Source organism: Uloborus diversus, chromosome 7 (assembly GCF_026930045.1).
Source record: "Uloborus diversus isolate 005 chromosome 7, Udiv.v.3.1, whole genome shotgun sequence".
Taxonomy (NCBI): Eukaryota; Metazoa; Arthropoda; class Arachnida; order Araneae; family Uloboridae; genus Uloborus; species Uloborus diversus.
Genome location: NC_072737.1, coordinates 17,289,645 through 17,311,423, shown reverse-complemented (window position 1 = coordinate 17,311,423; position 21,779 = coordinate 17,289,645). Strand labels below are relative to the sequence as shown.

Sequence of the window (21,779 nt, the reverse complement as noted above, 5' to 3'; positions counted from 1 at the left end):
CAGGATGCATTTTTTTTAAATTTGTTCAGCATAATAACATTTTAATTTCACGAAAGCTCCAAATAGCGTTGAATTTTAAACAGTCTAGTTATCTGCTCTTTATTATGAATGTTTGAATCACGATGTTTTATTTACTTGAAATTATAATGTTAACTGTATTAACTGTAACTGTGTTTATAAACTTCATAAACTGTAACTGTAACATTTTGAAATCGAATCCCAAACAAAATTTAGAAAACGCAGAAAAGTGTTTTTTGGTTCTTTTTAAACTATAATAATGACTGCCGCAGAAATTGATATTCCAGAAGAAATTTTAGACAAACTACAAAGTTTTCATGAGGCATTAAAAAATGTAGACGAAATGCTTCGTCCTCTCACAACTATCAACATTAATTCATCTGATGTTCAGGTATACTTGCTTTACAAACTTTCTTATGATTATTCATTTTTTGAATTAAACTCTTCCTGTTTTCTCATTCTATCTGACAAAAATGCACCATAGTTTTTGTGAATGTTTAAATCTTTTGGCAGTTTTTTCTCTGTAGCAAATTGAAATGGTTTTTAGTGTTAGACTAGCACATTTTTTGTTAGTTATATTTTATAAATATATGTTGTTTTCGTTTATCTTTGGATAGTAAACTAAATTCCGAATGCTTGCAGCATAATTCTGGCTGATTCTTAGACTCCTGAATCCAAATCGCACCTCCAATAAACGGGGATATTTCGATAATTGGGAATCTGGCGATCTTTCTTCATTGGCGTCAATTTTTGGCTCCAGTGCCTGCGCGAGAGGTATTTTTCGTTGCAAATCGAACCGAAACATCTATTCAAATAGGGTTACTATAAAACAGAAGGGCTACCAAAATAAAATTATTTACGCCAAAAATGAGACAAACGCGCCAGATTCCCAATTTTCGAAATATCCTCATAGGGGGATAGTATTTATTTTTTACTTTCTTCTATATCTAATATATAGAAGAAAGTATTGGATTCGTGCAAATTTTCGAATTTTGACGGATTCAAACGTTTTGAGGTGTGCTGAGTCCATTTCGACTATTTTTGGAAAATGTCTGTCTGTCTGTGTGTGTGTATGTATGTGTGTATGTATGTGTGTGTGTGTGTCACGTCTGTGTGTGACCAGTTTTTTGTGGCCGCTCTACAGCAAAAACTACCGCATGAAATCGAACGAAATTTGGTACACATATGTGACACTATGTGAACTTGTGCCCATTGGTTTTTGGCGCGAATTCCTCCAAGGGGGGTGGAGCAATGGGACGTTTTTTGAGTTATGCGTGATTGCTATTCCTCGGGAAGTAACTGGCGGAATCAAACAAAATTTGGTCCATATGTTGCCCCTAACAGGAGCAGGTGCTGATTCAATTTTGGTGTCAATAGCTCAAACGGCGGTTGAATTATAGAACGTTTTTTGTTGTCAATTGTGACTGCTGTATCTCAAGAAATAACTAACGGAATCTAACAAAAATTTTTTGACAAGTAGCCCTTAGTGGGTATAAGAGCTGATTTTATTTTGGTGTCAACAGCTAAAAAGGGGGTAGCGCAATCGCCCGTTCTTTTTTTCCATTGTGAGTGCCCTATCTCAAGAAGTAATGCTATGTTCTGTTTGAAATTTGGAATATATGTGAATCCATACGTAAACAGGCTTTGGTTCAATTTGGACGCCAATCGCTCCAAGAGGTGTTGATTTTTTTTTTTTTTTTGCGAATAAAAATAGCTTTATTAATGCAACAATAAGGATAAATCGTAATAGATTGTCGTCTGCGTATTTCTCGTGATTTTAATTGTATGGAAATGATCGGAAATATTATCTCAATGAATTAAAATTTTTAACTGTTGCCATCTTATGTTTTTCAATAAATAAAATATTTGCAATTAATTCAAGTAAGGCTTTTAAAGTAACTTTCAATTTTCGCTCTTTGCTTTGCTTTTGCAGTAATTCAGACATTGGGATGGTCGTCAAGTTTTTGCATGTGTAATTTTTTTTTTTGTTAGGAATATTGCTTCCTCGTCAAGCATGGGGAGGGATCAGAAAAAGGAAAAATATAGAAGAAAGTTTCGTGATGGCCACAACATACTAGTTTATTTGAGGATCCTATGAAAGTTGAGGTAATGACCTCCATATCTTGCCTCTGGAAGCGCACTTAGTGATGTGCTCACTTATAGCTCACTTTAATTTCTGCTGAAAGTCATAACTTAATATGGAAGCCAGGAGCAGACACAGATAATGCTGTTATAGGAGGCACTGGAGAGTAAAAAAGCTCCCCCTCCCCCCCATAATATTTTTTATATAAACAAAGTTTTCATTAAGTTCTTTTAAATTATTTTTTTACTCTCTGAATCCCTTAAAGCTAATTAATCTACTTTGAAGTACTGAGATATTGAGTGCTTATTTATTCAGAATGCAGAAGTTAAATATCTTTTTAGCATTTTAAGTGTATTAAATGCTAAACCCTATGCATAACTTCGCCCAAATGTTACAATAATGAGCGATATTAATAAGAATCATTGTGATTGCAACGTGATAAATAATTCAACCAATAGCCTCATGTTTAGTTTTTATAAATTTAGCTACCTACATTTTCCCCACCATGAGAGAGTAGTTAGAAATATAATAGAAGGATAAATTTAAAAATATTTAATCATATTCTAGTGAAACGAGTTTTATCCCTTTGACCCCCCCCCCTCCCCCCGTTCCCCTCCACACACATACACAAGAAAAATCTGCTACTCTGGAAAACCTAACTAAATTACTTAGGTGATTGCACAAAAGAGATTGTTTAAGGGAAATTAAAATCCATAACTCTTTAGAAAGTGATATGTTTATCCTTTTACTTTTCCTTTTTTTTTATATCTATGTGCTACTTTTTTTTAAAAATTTTATTATGTATTAGTTATTAATCTTGTCTAAAATGAATGATCTTAAATTTGTCTTACATTTCAAATGATAGATGTCACCTCTTGATAAAGCAAGACTTAATTTGAGCTGTGGTTATGCTTTGAATTCTCTCTTTTGGAGTAAGTCTTTGCTTTTACCTGTAATTTGATTTAATTTGCAATTTGAAATACATTTTTATAATATGTTTTATCTTCGATTTCTTTAACAGAATCAATTGTTGTGTTCCTGCAAGAATACCTTTGTCTGTAGGCTGTTAACCTCTTAAATATTTGTATAAATGCAGAATTGATTTATTTTTTGTAGGAATACATTTTATCTCTCATTATTTTTATAAGAAATAATTTAATCTACATTTTTACAATCATTTTACTATTATTACATTTCCAATATCATTTTTTTTTTCATGTAATGACTTGTGAAACAAAAGCTATCTTTTCTTTTTAACACTCACTTCCTATCATAGAATGTTAAAATGATGAACAGGATGCTGAAGAGGAGGGGGGGGGGGGAAGTAACTAAAGGAGTTCTCAGCTGATTTATTAGTGATAGAAGAGCAGATGTTAGGAAAAAAAAAGAAAGAAATTTTGTTGAAATCGTCAAAGACTTACAGTTTTTTTCAATAAAAGCTAAATTAGATGCAAATCTTATGTAGCATAATAATGTAAAATTGTTGTTCACTTCACATTTAACTTTTTAAAGCAAACAATTTCTTTAGGGTAAAAAGCTTTGTTGAGCTGGAGTTAAGTGTTTGGTTCATTTTTACTCCAAAGTTCCCAGTACAAGAGTCAAGTCTGCTGAAGTGTCCAAGGTTTTTGATTAACTCCTTTAAAACATTTGCTGAAAAGTCGAAAAGCTTCTTTTAGTGTATGAAATCAAAATTACTAAAGCTAAGGATCACTCGTTAAAGTAATTTTGTTGCAGTTTTTGACAGGGTTTGGTCAGCAGTTTAGATTTCAGACAAGTACAGACTACAGGCGTTCCTCGTATAACATGGTACTCCTACAACACGGTTTCAATATTACATTGTATTACATTTGCAATTATTATAATACAGTTTTGATATTACATGGTATGAAACTTACTTTATGGTAGTATTTATACTTCATTTTAATGTTTCATGGTTTTGATATAGCTCGAATGTTATATTTTAAAAAGATAGAATTTCATTTTTGTTTAATACATTCTGTTAATGGTTGATAACTCTAATAAATTTTGACTTTGTTTTTATGAACCTTGGCTTCGGTATATAACACGGCACACATCCTTTGATTAACATTATTTCTAAGTAGCATATAACACGGTTTCGATATAAAACGATACATCTTAACCTGATTTTTCTCATGCACCATACATAATTAGTATTAAAAATTAGTAAAAAAGTTATTTTAAAAAATTCTCGTATAACATGGTTTCGATACTACATGCAACAAATTAACTATGTTTTACGAGGGTACCTGTATGTCAAAAACCATGTTGAAAGGGGGGTTTTGACATAACAGTAAAGACCAGGGCTGCAAAATCGGAAGGAAAATGGCTGACTCCGGCTTTTTTATTCATTTCTTTTTATTTATTTATTTATTCCAATTCCCCCCCCCCCTCATGGGAAGGGGGAGAACCCCCCAGAGATTGAAGAATTAATTTCTTTTAATGAAATTTTTGCTTTGTATTGTATTGTAAACTTAGATGCATACAAAGTTAAAAATTCAATTTGAAAATCAAGTTTTCCAATAGTTGTGATTTTAAATATGAGATTATTTACAAATTCCATTTTTTTTAATAAAAATTTAAAATTAATTAATTTGCTTCTCTTTAATGTTTAACTCATTGATGTTGATCAAATCGTGTGATTCCAATATTTGAAAACTGTGACTTGAGAAAAAAAAAGGTTTTTTGCTTAAGTCAAAAAACCTTTCATAAAAGGGGCAGTCCGCTTTGGGTGACAATTATCTGGTGGGTGATGATACCCAAAGTTAATTTCAGATTTTATAAAACGTTTTTTTTTTTTTTTGTTTTCAATGGGGCTGTATAAGAGACCCACCTCAAGGCGTCTGGGTCATAATTAGACCTAGTGCGCTCCCCCACAATGCATCAGTCTTTCGTGTGTCAGCATGAAGGCGCTGATGCATGACACAGTAGTTTTTTTGATGCCCAGTTTCCACCAGATGGAGGCATCTGGGCTCTCATTTGATGCGAAATTGCACTATGAATTTTTTTAATTTTGCCTAGGGAATTCTGAGCCAAATGAATACCCTAGGGGTCTTTTACATGCCACAAATTCATACGACATGGGCGCTGATGATTTTCTGCATCTGATTCTGTCAAATCGACTGGCCACCTCAGGCAGGCCAGGGCCACAGGCATAGAAGGCCAGCATCTAACCATCACGCCACCAGCCGGTCGAGTTTATAAAAAGTATAAATGCTTTATTTCTGAATAATTTCCCCAAGTAGTCTTAAATTATGTTTCTGTTGAGAATATTAAATGATTATCATGCCATGGATCGAAAACACATTTATTAATGATGAAGAAACCATCTACATAAACAATGACAAAATATGTAATATTTAATAACCAAAGAACCAAAGCAGAGTAAGCACATAGACTATTTATAGTTTTAGTCCAGGATTAGTAAGTTAACCAATTAATATGCTTCTAGTGTAAAACAACCAATGAGAAATAAATAAATAAAATATAGACAAAAGAAAAAGGATTAACTTAAGAAAATTAGGACCTCTGAGAGAACTTCAAGTAAGCCCTGACCAATAGCAAAACGTTATTGAACCAAGTTTACTTTATTCAGTAAGTTACCGCCCTATAGCCAGGGCTAAGGCAGAAATACATGAAATACACCGCCAGCTCAGTCAATTCCAGCCGAGGACTGCAGTTTCGTGCTTATTAGCACTCATCAGCCCGGCATAGGAGTGACTGGGCTGGAGGTGGAAAACCTCTTAAGGAAGCCAAGAGTGCCAAACAAACTGGTAGCCAATACAGAATTAGCTCTGACCAGACGAGTGACCGAATGGTTCGGTTCAACTCGAATTTTGAAGGCAAAGGCAGGTATATACCTGCCGAGTAAATTCGAGTTGAACCGAACCATTGTTTCGGTCACTCGTCTGGTCAGAGCTAATTCTGTATTGGCTACCAGTTTGTTTGGCACTCTTGGCTTCCTTAAGAGGTTTTCCACCTCCAGCCCAGTCACTCCTATGCCGGGCTGATGAGTGCTAATAAGCACGAAACTGCAGTCCTCGGCTGGAATTGACTGAGCTGGCGGTGTATTTCAAGTTTACTTTAACCAATTAAAGTGCGATTATAGATATTTCAACAGTTTCATCTATAAAATTTCATCGAAAACAGGGACTAGATTGCGGGGAGAGGTCGGGTACATGTACTTTACACAAAATGAGGCAGTATAAAGCTTTGTACAAATAGCTTTTACTATACCTTTTTGTCTTCTTTGCTCAATTTTAATTTTAATTTTGTTGTCTACTTTAGAATTAACCTTAATATGAAGATTTTAAGATAAACTGCTTATTGTATGTTGTAACCAAGAAATCAAAAACTTATTTTACTTCTTCCTTTTTAATGAGATCCAAGATAGATATAATCTTTCGATTTAAAAAAACATATATTTTCCGGATCTTTTGGATTTGCTCTAACATTTATTTGAATTTACCGAGCACCCTCGGAAATTTCCTCCTGAGCTATGGCCCTGACTTGCTCATGCTCAAGGGTGCATTCCTTTTACTATTTTATAACTGAGATCAAAGTAAAAAATATATTATTTTTAGTTGAAAGTGATTATTACATAGAAAATGTTAGGCAATAAAACTGTTTCCTAGCAGTTGCTATCAGTTAAAGAAAGTTAAAAAAAAAAAAAAAAAAAAAAAAACGCTAGGCAGGGTTGGCAAGGTTTTGGACACTACGGTAAAAACCAGGGTAAAAACTCTGGTTTTTACCGTCCTGTCCAAAACCCTTGTGTCCAAAACTGTCTGAAAGTGTCCAAAACTATATTTTTAGAAAAATTGCATTCCGTGATAAATCACCAAAAACAGAATAAAATGTAATAAAGTAATTCTTTATATTGAACATTTATTCAATGGAGAACATTCAACTTATTTATGCAGCTGATTTGAATCTAGTTACATAGAAGTTGATTTCTTGATCAAAATTTTAATTTCTTTGCATTAGTTTTTTTTTTTTTTTTTTTGATAATAGCAACCAAATTTCCCTATGTTTATGCATGTGTGCAAAAGAAAACAGGGTTGGCAAGTTTTTTATCATCCTGTTCAAAGCCCTTGTGTCCGAAAGTGTCTAAAACTATTTCGTGAGAAAGTATATTTTGTGAGAAAATATCAAAAACAGAACAAAATGTGTCAAATTTATTTATTTTTTTTTTTTACTATTTAATACATTTGTTCAATATGAACATTCAAGTATAAATATATATGTAGTTTATTTATGCAACTGATTTTAATTTAATTATGTAGAAATTAAATTCTTCATTGAAAATTTCAATTTGTATGCAGGAGTTTTTTTTTCCCCCATAAACCAAATTTTTTGACATTTATGCATGTGTGCAAAAGAAAGTTCAAAATACAGTGCAATAATTGACTTAAATGCAATAAGTTACAATTTTTTTGTCGTTTCAGAATGTATTAAAAAAATATGAACTAAAAAAAGAGAATAACGCAAGTTTTACAATATGAGTGTTTAATCATCAATTTCTTGTTCTTTAATCTATGATTTAAAAAATAATTTTCATTAAAACATCATATAAAACTTATTTGCAAAAACCATTTAAAAAATTAAGTTTTTTTTTAAACTTAAATATTGCACATTTAATAACATTCCTTTCAATTATAAATGGATCTGAAATTAGTTGTCTTGGTAGTGTTGTGAATTTCCTCTCATAACTCCACCAACTGTTACATAAGGAAGTTTATATGTAGTAGTTTATGCAATTTTTTTAAGTAAAACATTTTTTAAAATAACATTTTAGAAAAAAATATTATAAAAAAAAACTCATTAATTAGACTTTGGATACATCTATATTTATGCATTACGAATATTGCAGTCAATATGACTTGATTAGATTACACCCCTTTAACTTTAGCATAGTTTTGGACAGTTTAAGATGGTTTCGAACACTTTTGGACAGTTTTAGACGGTAAAAACCCCCTGTCCTGTCCTAAACCAGTTTTGGAAAGTCTAAAACCCAACCCTGACGCTAGGGGATGGCTTAGGTAGCTATTACAGAAGTTTCGATAAACAAACAAGCCGGTTGGTTCCCAATGTCAGTTATTTCCTGATTGGTAGGCCTTTATGCATGGAATCAAACCTATTAGTACTAAGTTTTTATTATGTCAGTGAAAATTAAAGAAAAAAGAGGCCTGGAGTTGGAGTCAGCATTTTTTCTAACGACTCTGACTCCTTTACCCCAAAATCAGTCCGACTCTAACTCCACTGCCCTGGAACCAGACTGTGAAACTCAAAAACTTGCCAACCCTGCCCCTTGGTGGTGATCACAGCAGTGACCATGTTAAGATACTACAATAGGCTATTAACCTTATATCTTTGTAATCTTTTTTTTTTGGAAATTTATGATATCATATGGGGTTTGTTCAGTGTTCTAAATGTATCCTATTGTTCTCGATTCTTTTTTAGAAAGTTTGCATACCTTGATAAATATTTATTAGTCATCAACATGGTAATGCTTGCACAATATTTATAATGTTGTTTTAATATTTATTCACATTTTTATTTATTTATTTATTTTCTTCATTCTGTAATTTTTGCTTTATTTTCAGTGTATTTGAATACTCAGGGAATTGATCCTAAAGAACACAGCATTAAGACTGAACTAGTGTGTATTTGTTTTCACTTTTTTGCTAAAACTATAGGGTCTGGTGGGGTAAAGTGGTCATAAAATCGTAGGTTTTCAACTAAGATGGATAATAAATACAATAAGTTCTTTAAACACTTCAACTTTTTTTGTTGTTATTTTACATTGCATTATTCAAGAACACGGTACATTGAATTTTAGGGAGAAAAATATTGATTTTAGTAGTCTTATAGCACATTCTTTTCCCTATGTTTTTATGACCACTTTACCCCATGGGGTGGGGGAAAGTGGTCATAGCATGGGGTAAAATGGTCATAGTTAAAAATAGATGCAAAACCGTTACAAATAACCCTAATACTTGTATATTTTGGTTGTTTTTGTAGTTACAAGTATATTCACGAGCACATGTGTGTACACACGAATATTTACGTATCGTGTTACACACAAATAAACACGTTCCTATATGAGTAGATACATGTATACATCAGATACATACATGCACGTGCTTACTCAAGTATATACGTGCATATACGTGTATATAAGCATGTATAAGTAATTACCTACAGGAGTGTGTACGTATCTACACGAGTACATACGTGTCACGTGTATATACGTTTCACGTATATATACTACACGAGTATATACGTGTATAAACGAACATCATATGCACGTATTCACTTGCATCTCGAGAACTTACGTGCATAATTGAATATATACGTGTATAGTAGATGTACATACGCATTTATAAGTGTGCATACATACATATACTGGTATACACGAGTTAATTCGTGGATATATCCAGTGCGTCTTTGTACGTGTCTACTCACGGAAATATAATATGGAAGCACGAGAATATAGGCATGTATACTTGTAAACACGATAATATACCTGTAGAGACGTATATACGTACATTTACGTGCATACACCAGTACATGTATGAATACACGCTAATATACTTGTCGGCCTACAGTGTGAATGTAAGCTCTTGGGCAAAAATCAAAGGGCCGTGAGAGGGGAGGATAGGAAGCAAAGAATCAAAAGGAAGTTATAATCACTGACGCGTTGCATGCACACAAAGCCAGAAACTAATGGATGCAGAACAGGGCACAAATTTGTTGCACAAAGATGATTTGACTTAACATTTTAGTTTTTAAGAAATATTTAGAGCAGTTGTTAAAAGTTACGGCCTGTCTAATACACGCATCGCAAAAAAGGCGCAGCGGCTGATGAAAGTTTTTCAAAAGTCTCGTTATTGCAACAGTGAGTGATCTGTGAATGCGACCCATGTATTACAGCTGCAGGCCGCAAATTTCATCAGTCGCTTTAAAACTTTCTTAAGACCTAAAATGTTGTGTACAATTGTCTTTGTGTAATAAATTTGTGACCTTTTTTGCATCCATTAGTTTCTGGCTTTGCGTGCATGTAGCGCGTCAGCATTGTGTTTGCGACCATATGTTCCTTATATTCCTGCTTCTTATCCTCTCCTCTATCACTTTTTAATGATTTGTTCAAGAGTTTAAACTTACCCTGTATGCTTGTATTTCTTATGCTTGTGTGTAAATGTCTACCTGAGTATATAAGTGTTCGTATGTATACGAGTATAAGCGAGAATATACGTATATAGTAGAATGTATAGCTATATGGATAAAAAATACTTGCAAACTAATCATATACGTATTTATTTGTGCATATATGTGAATACGTTTATGTACGTGCCTACACGAGCATATATGCGTATATATATACGCATATACTCATATATTTAACCCCGTTTACTTTGTATCTTTAATTTGTATCTGCCTTCAATTTAAAGATTAAATGACATTAGAAGAACAATATTCGTTAAGCCTAATATTATGACCACTTTACCCCATCTTACTTAAATTGTTATAAAAAATTATCTGAAATTTATTCAGCTAACTGCTAAACAGTAAGAATTCTTGAGACATGTAGGAAGCTTCCTGTGCAGTCAATTTGTTTATAATTCCAACAAACAAAGTTTCCCATGAAGGTTAAAAGAGGTGTTTAAATTTTAAAATGTTTCACATTCACCCAAAATATTTTTTTTCTTTAAATAAAATTTTGCGAGTTGTGAAATTTTGTATTCAAAATTTAGTTTTTAACCGCCCTACTCTAAAATAAAATTTTCACATACATTCGAACATTTATTTCCAAGCTATAGCCATTTATTCGACGTGTGACCACTTTACCCCATTGACCACTTTCCCCCACCAGACCCTATTCAATCTGTTAATGTTTTTCTAATAATGATTCTTATTGCACATTAAATGTAATAGAAATGTGTTGCAGTGGAAATAAAATTAGGTAAAGCATACAACTTATATAAATTGAAAAAAAAAAAAAAATCTTTTTTAACTATGGCATGTTCTTGTAATCGTATATTTATCCTATATTCATAACTTATAATTGGTAATTTTATGATTTGTATGTTGATTTATGCTGAAATAAGATATTTTCATATTCTATATACTGCTTGCAATGTAATATAGTATCAGCAAAAATTAACCATTTTTTGAAATTTTTTTATTGTTTTCATGGTAAATAAATTTTATTAGGGTTTTTTATTGAATCATATGAGGCAGGGAGAAGCAAAGTGGACTTATCAAGTTTTGACTAAAACACATTAAAAGATAAGGTTCTAGATTTTATTCAACATTGTTTCACTTATGGCGTATTTGTAATGATTCTGTTCTCCAAGTAACAACACGGTTTTCAAGGACTAGAAATTTATCAGTGCAATCGGGACTATTAGAATATACGAGTATTTACACTATTTACAGTCGCATTCAGCAAAATGAACATACACGGTTCTTCGGCGATACTTTGCGTCGAGCGGAGGACTTTGTAGACGAACAGCTCAAAAATAAATAATGATACGGCACAACAACAGTTGTGCCTCTGGAACACAGTTCCACTCTTGTAGAAATTTTCTCCGTACCCCCAGGTATGAGAGACCAATGAGGTTTTTTTTTCCAACTCCACACCATGGAGTCCTGGTGTCGTCTTCTCGATTCACCGAAAATTTTCTTGGCACCTGAACCAACAAGAAGCATGCCCGTCCCAACTTTAATTTTTTTTTAATTGGTGGACTTCTTGGCGCTGCAATCGTAGCTAACACGGGAAGAGATTTGATTTGCTTGACCACAGGCACCAAAAAGTCTACACCCACCCACTGCACTCGGCTTAAGATCACATGCGACCGTGAATATTGGCCTTCAAAAGGTGCAACCATAGACTAATAATAAGAGTAGACCTAGCTATGGCAACCCTTTTGCTGCTCATAAACCAAACCATGTGACTGGTGGATATCCTAGCAACAGCGGGCGTTGATCGTAGCAGACGATCAACGCCAGCGAGAAATAAAATGAATAGAATTGATGGAACACGGAAGAATGATCTTTTATGGAGTCCCATTTGTAAATTTGTTATTCTAAGTTGTAAATATTTTGTTAATATAGTGAGTTTTTCGTTTAGATAGCATTGTGCATTTTCTTTATTCAATTTCAATAACTCTCTAAGCAATTGAAGATGCAAACGCTCAAAAAGAATCGGCAAACGGTAAGATTTTTACCTACAGTTTCAATTTAAGATACCGATTAGTACATTTTTGCGTTAACGCCATTTCGTTCACGCCAACGCTGACAGCTCCAAATGAAATAAAAGTTACCGAAAACTGATCAAAAACTATTACTAATGTCAAAATAATGCATAACTAAAAGAAAAACAGTTCAATCTCTGCACCTGGAAGTTTTTTTTAATGAAAACACAGTCTTAAAATACATGTCGAGTGCCAAACTGTAGATAATGCTGCCAAAGTCTTCGCCAAGCCCTTCCACTAGTCACATGATACCAGGCCCGTGTCCAGGATTTTATAAAGGGAGGGGTTGAAACTTTTTACCTATGTAACTTACCTTGTGAAAGGAAAACTAACTACTCGTGTTGAATAGTTCATTTTAGTTCGATAACTAGGCTTTTTTTTTTTTTTTTTAATACGTTTTGCGGTTTTTTTTTTTTTTTTCTAAATGAAATCCTATTTGTACAGTTGAAAATTTTGTAAAAGGACACATATTTTTTTATGCCACCTAATTCTAGTTTCTTTTTTTTCCTTTTGTTTTTCCATCAAATAACATTGAACAGGAATTTAATGAAAATAAAAATTGTATTAAAAAAAATTGCTGTTTCGCATAGAAACATTTTTCTAATGTGTGAAACGACTAATTCATCCAACACTAAAGGCGTACCATAAAAAAACAGTAAGCAAAGTAACCATTTTCCAAGCCCCCTAAGTTTTCTTTTGGGAGGGGGGGGGGGCTACGTCATTGTCTAATATTCGTTTAGGTAATTTTCCCTTGCATGCTTACAGCATTGCCATTCCATTTTTTCAAGCACTTAGAAGCGAAGGGGCTTGGGAATCCTACAATTGAGGAAAATGGTAATTGTTAAACATGGGGAAATATTAAAGAGGGTGAATACTGTATCAGAGTTTAACTCTAAAATTAATTAAAACTTAAAATACGTTTTGGAAAATCGTTTAATGATTCATTGATTTTTTTTCAATGGGAGGGGTTTAACCCTTAAAACCCTCCCCTTGGACACGGCTCTGCATGATACATCTATGAACCAATTTTCTTTATCAGCAAGAATGCGAAAGCTCGGTCTACTCTTGTTATTAGTCTATGGGTGCAACACTGCCAAAGGACCTAACGGCGTCCCAGCCTATTCACTACTCAGACGTCAATCATGGTGACCTCTCAAGGTCATCCAGCAGTAGGGACACGTGGAAAGGAGCACGTCACACTCTAAATCATGCTGTACAGTAGACCCTCGTTTTACAAAAGGGTTACGTTCCACGGAAATGCCACGTAAATCGAAACCTCGTAAATTGAGACCTAATACTAGTGTTAAAATAGGGGTTTGGTTCCGCAGATAACAAAATACTTCATTCTAATAAGATAAATAAATACCTTTGTGCTGAATAGTAAAGTCAGAACAAACAACGTAAGTAGAAGCACAAATTTGTAAATTACAGCAGATACGTGTTTCGGCGTTACAGGGAACGCCTTTTTCAATGCAAAGAATAATGAGCATATGGATGAAAAGACATCCGACAAAAGCCAAGAGCAGTCTTTTAAGCTGCATGCTTATCTGCTCTTGGCTTTTGCCGGATGTCTTTTCATCCATAAGCTCATTATTTTTTGCATTGAAAAAGGCGTTCCCTGTAACGCCGAAACACGTGTCTGCTGTAATTTACAAATTTGTGCTTCTACTTACGTTGTTTGTTCTGACTTTACTTCATTCTAGTGATGACTAATTGTATAATAAGTTTAATGTGTACTTATATCGACTTTTATGCACAACATGCAGTAAGAAAACATGAATTAATTTTGTGTTCTGTTTATAAAGAGGAGAAGGCTATGATAGTCTTTTGGCAGTCATTAAGAATTTTTCTCTGTAATTCTTTGCAGATCATTAATGCTTCCACGATCACTTACGTCATTTCCATGATAGAATCTTCCTTCGCTAACAAATTAGAATGATCATTTCTATTCACTAGGAATGGCTAAAATTTTTCAATGTGACTGTTTTTGGTTGTGCATCACTGACGTCGGTATCCTCGTTGGTTTTGGCCTTCTTTGTCACTCCTAAAAGCTCTTCTTCCACTGAGTTCTGAACTGTGTGAGTTTAATAACTTTACTTCTGGAAAGAGCCCTGGAACCAATCGCATAAAATGTCTCCAGTGGCCCAAGCTCGATGATTAGTACGCCAAAATGCAGTTGATTACACGTTATCTGCAATCTTTAGGAGTTTAGATTTTGATAGAGAGGAGAATTTTATCTGTTTGTGTTGTTGCATCCCCTTAAAACCGAAACTCATCTGCGTAAAATAAAATAACGGCGTCAAATGTTAAACCGCATAAAACGAGGGTCTACTGTATAACAGAACCTACCAGGGCTACTAGTACCATCTCTTGTTCCAAGACGGGAGAGGTTCCTCCACTTTTTATGCTGGTTGTCTCCAAATTTTTAATTTTGCCACTTATCGCCCTATGCTTCCCACTACCTCATATTTTATGCTTGGATTTCTTTTCTAGATTTAAAAAATTGGTATGCTCGGACATCTCCTTTAGTGTAACTTTCAGCCAAATCTATCCAAGTTCAAAAGAGTGGAATTAAGATAAACTTGATTCTTTTGGTAAAAATTTGGCATTTGGATGGTTTGGTTATATAAAATCTCATTTATGCGTGCCATTACTTTTTTCCCCCCTGATAATTTGCTTTGTATACACAATATTAATGCACAAAATCCAGTTAAACCTTATCTGTTTTTTGCATTCCTAAATTTGAATTTATTTTGCCATTTGGCTATCTTGATAAGATTAAACCTCATTTATGTGTATTACTATTTTTTTTTAAATAGAAACTATTTGATGTAAATTGACTGAAACTAATTTTGTCCCCCTTTATGTCCCCCAATTATGCCTTCTAAAATTTTTTCCGCACTATGCTACTGGTCCATTTTACAGAAGTCACCTTGGAGTGCTTTTTTTTTTGAGCAATCACGATTGCTCATTTGACCGTTTTTGGTGTCCGTGCCATAGACTAATAATAAGAGTAGACCGAGCTTCCCCAGTCTTGCTGATGAAAAAATTGGTTCATGGATACATCATGTGACTGGTGGAAGGCTCGGCGAAAACTTTGGCGGCATGGTTGCCAGCTGGCAGGATTATCTATAGTTTGGCACTCGGCAGGTATTTTAAGACATAATGCGTTTTTATTATAATTTTCTTCCCAAGGTGCAGAGATTGAACTGTTTTTCTTTTAGTTATGCATTATTTTGACATTAGTAATTAGTTTTTGATCAGTTTTCGGTAACTTTTATTTCATTTGGAGCTGTCAGCGTTGGTGTGAACGAAATGGCGTAAACGTTTTGCGTTAACGCAAAAATGTACTAATCGGTATCTTAAATTGAAACTGTAGGTAAAAATCTTACCATTTGCCGATTCTTCTTGGTCGCTTGCATCTTTAATTACTTAGAGAGTTATTGAAATTGACTAAAGAAAATGCACAATACTATCTAAACGAAAAACTCACTATATTAACAAAATATTTACAACTTAGAATGACAAATTTACAAATCGGACCCCATAAAAGATCATTCTTCCGTGTTCCATCAATTCTATTTATTTTATTTCTCGCGGACGTTGATCGTCTGCTGCGATCAACGCCCGCTGTTGCTAGGATATCCACCAGTCACATGGTTTGGTTTATGAGCAGCAAAAGGGTTGCCATAGCTCGGTCTACTCTTATTATTAGTCTACTAGCCTGCGTGCCGGGCGTTGCACGGGCTACTTAAAAAATGAAAGAGATGTCCAATTGATGTTTTTGTATTACTCTGACATCAGTTTCTAAAGCGCTAAGAAGTAAATAAATTCGCGTAATGCAAGGTTTGTAAAACACCAGTAGAGCATATTTTTGTCAAAATTCTCTTTAACGTTAATCATAGTTATCAATGATACAAGTTATGAGTATTTTCAATTAGCACAAAAGATGAAAATATATGCATTATCAACTATAATCTCTGGTCACTTTAAACTGAATTAAATCTGATAGACTATATCTGAAATATTTATGTACCATTACGATCATCTTTTTACATAAAATGACACACACATTTTGATTGATTATGTGAAACTAAAGCACCAAGACTAAATAAATACCAATAAGCATTAATTAAATACCAAGTCATCAGATTCCAAGATAGCTTTAGTTAAAATCCTTAAAAACAATTTTTTTGTTCAACTCTGTTTCACTTAAAGAAATCCAAACAATCTTGATTTAACATGTTCTTTTAACGATACAAACTGTATTTCAAAAATAGAAACAGGAAAGAAAAAGAAAGTTATTGCAATTCGAAAACTCACCCATGTAACGGGAAAAAGTTCAACAAAATAAACATAATTAGTCGCACATCCTAAATATATCAAAATATGAGGCCGTGAATGATAAACTACAATCAATAAACATAGCTAAAGAAACAACTTTTATATGAGGAAAAGAACGTTGAATGTAAAAAATAAAAAAAGGACAGACGATAAAATAAAGGCTATATCCGAATAGGGCAACCAATTTTAAACTAATTTGAAATGAAATTCTGGATGGAAACGTTGTTTTAAGATTTGGACAGCAGCCAAAAAAATCTCTTTTAAAACAATTATTAGAATTTTATTTGCTCATACGCAAAATGGCAACAGGAAAGAAATAAAAATTCCTGAATAACGTTATGTTAATTAACGTTTTAATTAATATCTCCGCTAATTAAAGTCGTACAATTACGAGATTGGTCCTATTGTTTTCTTTGGAAAATTTCGAATTGATCGGTATCTCGTTCGACTCTCGATTCGCAGCGGTTCTCGAGGAGATCGATCTTCAGACAGACAGACAGACGGACGCGAACAGATTTTGATATTATAGTGGATGGTCCGTGCCTTTTTCAACTTGGACCAGAAGCACCACCGCCCACCGTCCTCTGCTGGCGGCGCGGCTGCTCCGATCCTGAGCTATCCGCTTCTCCTGGTCGGAGGCGTCCATGTCCTACACACACACGCGTACGTGCATACACACAGGTCTACGCACACACACAACTAATGCACACGTAACCGCCCAGGAGGAGAGGCAGGCTTGGGGGGGACAGGAGCCGTTTCTAGAAACAATAACTCCAATGAGTAGGGTCCTGTCGCAGTTCGTGATTGCGAAAAACATTATTTGAATTCAAAATTTCAGAATTCAAATTAATTATCTTTTTATTATTTTACTTTTACTTTTCTTTTCCCTTTTTTTTTTTTTTTTTGTTTACTCACAATGTACGGAAAATATTGTTGTAAAAAATAGGAAATTTCACCTTGGAAACACATCTTTGTTGATATTTTGCGATTTATTATTTTTTTTCCCTCTTTGTTATTGTTTCAAAAAAGTAAATAAGGTTTAAAAGGGATACACTGCATAATAGTCTTCTCTAAGTATTATACAATACACCTTGCAGATGTGTTTATTTATGCATATTATTTGTAATAAATTACTGTTCATCTTATATAATTAAAAACTGAGCGTATGCACCTATCTATGCAACTATGTATGCCCAAGTTTCTTCTCCCGAACGACAGTGAACTGACCATGAAACCAGGTATCGATGGATTCGTAATTTTCTCGTCTTCATGTTTGGCTATTTAGCATAACCCTCTGATAATAATTAGCAGAGATATCAATTAAAAACTATTAATTAGGACACTTAGACTTCGACATAAAATCCCTATTTTTTTAAGGCTTTCCTCCATTCAAATTGTTATTCAGTGCTTCACTCAACTTTCCGTAACAGTGCTTTTATTAAAATGTATAGCGTGAAGAAAAACATTTAGATGAAAGATCTGTTGCGATTTTTTCTCGAATATGAACAGGTAAAACTCTGAATTTTGTTTTAAAGGCTTTTCCTGTAATCGGGGTATTTAAAATGTTTACTTTTTGGTTATATTTCCTCCTCTGCTCCCAAATTTTTTACTGATTTTTTTTAGCTCAAGCCTGAGTGTTGATCACGCGTCACTTGCCATACCTTTTATTTTTGAGGTGGACCATGCAAAGTCGGGTGATGCAGCTAGTTGCATTTTACTTATTGATGTACATCTTCATCTTGTTGTTTTTTTTTTTTTTTTCCTGTAATGTGTAGAAATTTAAAAATGGTGAATAGAAGAATTGTTGCTCAACACTTTTTTAATTTTAGGAAAGGTACAAAAGCTTCATGCTAAGGGTGAAAGAAATAACCGATAAAGACAAAGCTCCTACCCTGGATAAAGCAGCTGCTGGAAGATTTGTACGCAATGCCTTGTGGAAACCTAAAGAGAAAGAAGCTGAAGAAACAGATGGTTGGTTTTCATTTTCCTAGCATTTTCAAAAACAAAATTTTGTAATTTGGGATGCAGCTTTTTAGAATTCTTTCACACTATTTTGTTTAGAAAAACTTATCATTTTCTCTGAGGAAATAAAAATGTATGTGAAAAGTTTTATTTTCCATGCATTTGCTTTTTACCCAACTGTGCGTGCGCAACGCAAAGGAGGGTAGCGTGTTTATAAGTCTATGTATGTATATCTGTTCCTATGTGGCGTTCTGCAGGTTGAACGTTTTGGCCAATTTTGGTAATTCTTACGTCAATCGATTTGTCTTAATCTTGGGAGTGTCACTAAGCACATGACAGTAATCAAAATTCACCATATCAACAACCAGTTGCCATATTGTGTCAGTTCTGGATTGGCGCATGTTGGGTGTTGCACACTGTGTGTTGGCATAATTAAAGTTAAGTTTAAAATCCAAAGGTTAAGATATTTAAACTAAGCCAACATTAACTGGCCGTGTAATGTCAAGTTGGAGACAAGCAAAAAAACATGTTTCAGAAAAATACATTTATTAAATATGACTAGAATTTTTATAACATCCCCGTAAAATAACACCCCCAAAATATCATAACAAAAGTGGTTCCAGTAAATAAAGGAAAAATGTCACCAATATGTCGATGTAGTCGCTGGCCAGTCCGAAGGATCAACTTGAAGCAACACAAAAGGTCCCCCGGATCACACTTCTGGAACGTCCGTAATGGGAAGGCAACATTAGACAGTTCGTAGATCGGTGAACATCTCAGGTAGACATATAGGAACTCACTTCCCTGGCAATATTAATTGGCCGGACACAACACAAGTGTTTCTTCACCTGGACTCATACTAACTCCAGGACTTGGAAGATTTAGATTTACACACCACAATAAAACCCCGCTAGCATCGCGGGGAAACCCCCCCCCCCCCCCCACACGTGAGCCAGACTAGGCTTCACGATCAAAACAACAACTGGGGATCGTTGAGAGAAGAGAGACTGACTGCCCCGAGTGCTGCCACTCGCCACAATATATATGTTTTATCAACCAATGAGATTCCATGCCTCGATGACGTCACCACACTAACTTCTACTTCAACCATGACTCATTTGTTTATTCCACTGCCGCGAATATTCGTACTCCTCTCCATAGCACATGCGATCGACAAGTGGAATTAATTCGAATCAATCAGGTGACAACTCAACTCTTTCTGAATCGACACATCAAGACATGCAATCTTCGATGGTTTCAGTAAACAGTCGCCATTAATTATGGCGTGGGGGAATCGTCGATTGAAGTGTTAGCACCAACTAGTTGACAAGTTCTACTTTTACCAGACTGGGCTTAAAGTAGGTACATTTAACTTTAAATTATTTTCTTTAAATTATCGGCTGTGGACCGAGGAAAAAAAATAAAATTTTTTGTTTACTAATTCTAGTAACTGGAATCTCGGTGGCCAAGTGGTCTAAGCAATTGCTTCTCCCACTTGAGGCGGTGGGTCAAGACACCCTCGCTCCGGATCTACTTTTCCCTCTTTCTGATGTAAATTCTTTCATGTGTTCCTTATATGTATTCTGTACTGTAACAAAAAGTATATTATGCGTAACGAAGGCAAGACACTCAGATTGTAGTCCTCATCAAAATAAACCCGTGCAATAAGCACCAAACGAAAGAAAGTCTACTAATTCGATTTGCATCTCTAACATGTTGCGTTTGTTTTTGCCTTGATTCAAGGGACTGAGTTTCGCAACGTGCACTTTCTTGAGAGGCTTTTTTACTTTTGCGAGAAAGATTTGACTGACGACGTTTCCGATTTCGCGTCATCATGAGTTATACAGGCTGTTTATATAGCTGTCCTGTGGTTTTTTTATGGGGTTCTTTGAATCAGAAAGGAATGAGTCTCGACTGTTGATCCTTCTATTCTGCTTTTGAATTTATGATTTGTCTTATCTGTGTACGGTTATAAAACTATTTCAACGGTGTAGTTATTTAGTAGTACTTAGTAACATTCTAAATTACTGGGCTTATACATTTTTCTTTTTAGTTTTTTGGTTTTTACGCAGTCAGGTTTTTTGTTTTTATTTAATAATTTTTTTCGCTATGGCTACACCTGAAAAATTCAATATATTATTAAGCACTTTTATTATACTTGGCCTGTTTGTCACAGAGTAATCGGAGGCCTGGTTTTGCTTATATTTCAGCAACTAGATCACTTAGAGACTTCTGGATTTCACTGAATGATTTGCTTAATCTTAAGGTACAAATTAACACTGTGTTGTTGCACAGGCAACAGTAATGAAAACATCGACGGACCATTTTAAAACTTTTATTCACATCTTTAGAACAACAGAAAAAGCCAAAATTAAATATGGTAACTATGGCAACTAACAGCCAGCGCCATCTCACAAGCGAAGAGGCACTCACAAATGGAGAGGTCTCCCAAGTAGAGAGATACTCAACATTTCCTCCCGCCTTGACACATTTTGACAAGAAATTGTCAACCCTCTGACTATAAAGTAACTAATGCACTCAATTTTCCATCAATATTAAAATTTGCAACATAAAATGAAATTGCACAAAGTTATATACTCAAAATAGTTCAAGTAACACACACCAAAATAATATAAAACAGAAAAACAGTCACAAGATTACTCAAGTTTCCAGCGGCAAGACAGCAATTTTTGCCACTGCTCTTTTGAACTCCCCGTTTTGCGTCCGGACTTTTACCACTCGAACTTTTTCATCCTCGCCAGGGTACACCTCAATGATCCTACCCAGTTGCCATTTCGTGCACGGCAAGGAGTCTTCCTTAATCAGGACCATCAAGCCAACTTTTAAGTTTTCTTTCTCGATCATCCATTTGGACCGCTGCTGTAACGTGTTCAAGTAGTCTTTCTTCCATTTTCGCCAAACACTCTGAACAACCTTTTGCGTCCGGACTTTTACCACTCGAACTTTTTCATCCTCGCCAGGGTACACCTCAATGATCCTACCCAGTTGCCATTTCGTGCACGGCAAGGAGTCTTCCTTAATTAGGACCATCAAGCCAACTTTTAAGTTTTCTTTCTCGATCATCCATTTGGACCGCT

The 21,779-nt window shown here is 34.5% G+C and overlaps 1 protein-coding gene across 1 annotated transcript; it reads left to right on the top strand.

The window, feature by feature from the left end:
* The first annotated feature begins 217 nt into the window (after positions 1–217).
* On the top strand, positions 218–18,710 carry LOC129226293 (nuclear nucleic acid-binding protein C1D-like). The gene is made up of 4 exons (XM_054860897.1): positions 218–409; positions 2,967–3,033; positions 8,722–8,777; positions 18,549–18,710. The coding sequence occupies exons 1-4, from the start codon at positions 278–280 to the stop codon at positions 18,708–18,710; spliced, it is 417 nt and encodes a 138-aa protein (XP_054716872.1). The 5' UTR covers positions 218–277.
* Positions 18,711–21,779: the final 3,069 nt, after the last annotated feature.

Bases quoted from the DNA above. Each gene is read 5' to 3' on its own strand.
- LOC129226293 (XM_054860897.1), top strand. From the start codon at position 278: ATGACTGCCGCAGAAATTGATATTCCAGAAGAAATTTTAGACAAACTA. The intron at 410-2,966 runs GTATACTTGCTT...TTCAAATGATAG, and splicing joins TTAATTCATCTGATGTTCAG to ATGTCACCTCTTGATAAAGC. The intron at 8,778-18,548 runs GTGTGTATTTGT...TTTTAATTTTAG, and splicing joins ACAGCATTAAGACTGAACTA to GAAAGGTACAAAAGCTTCAT.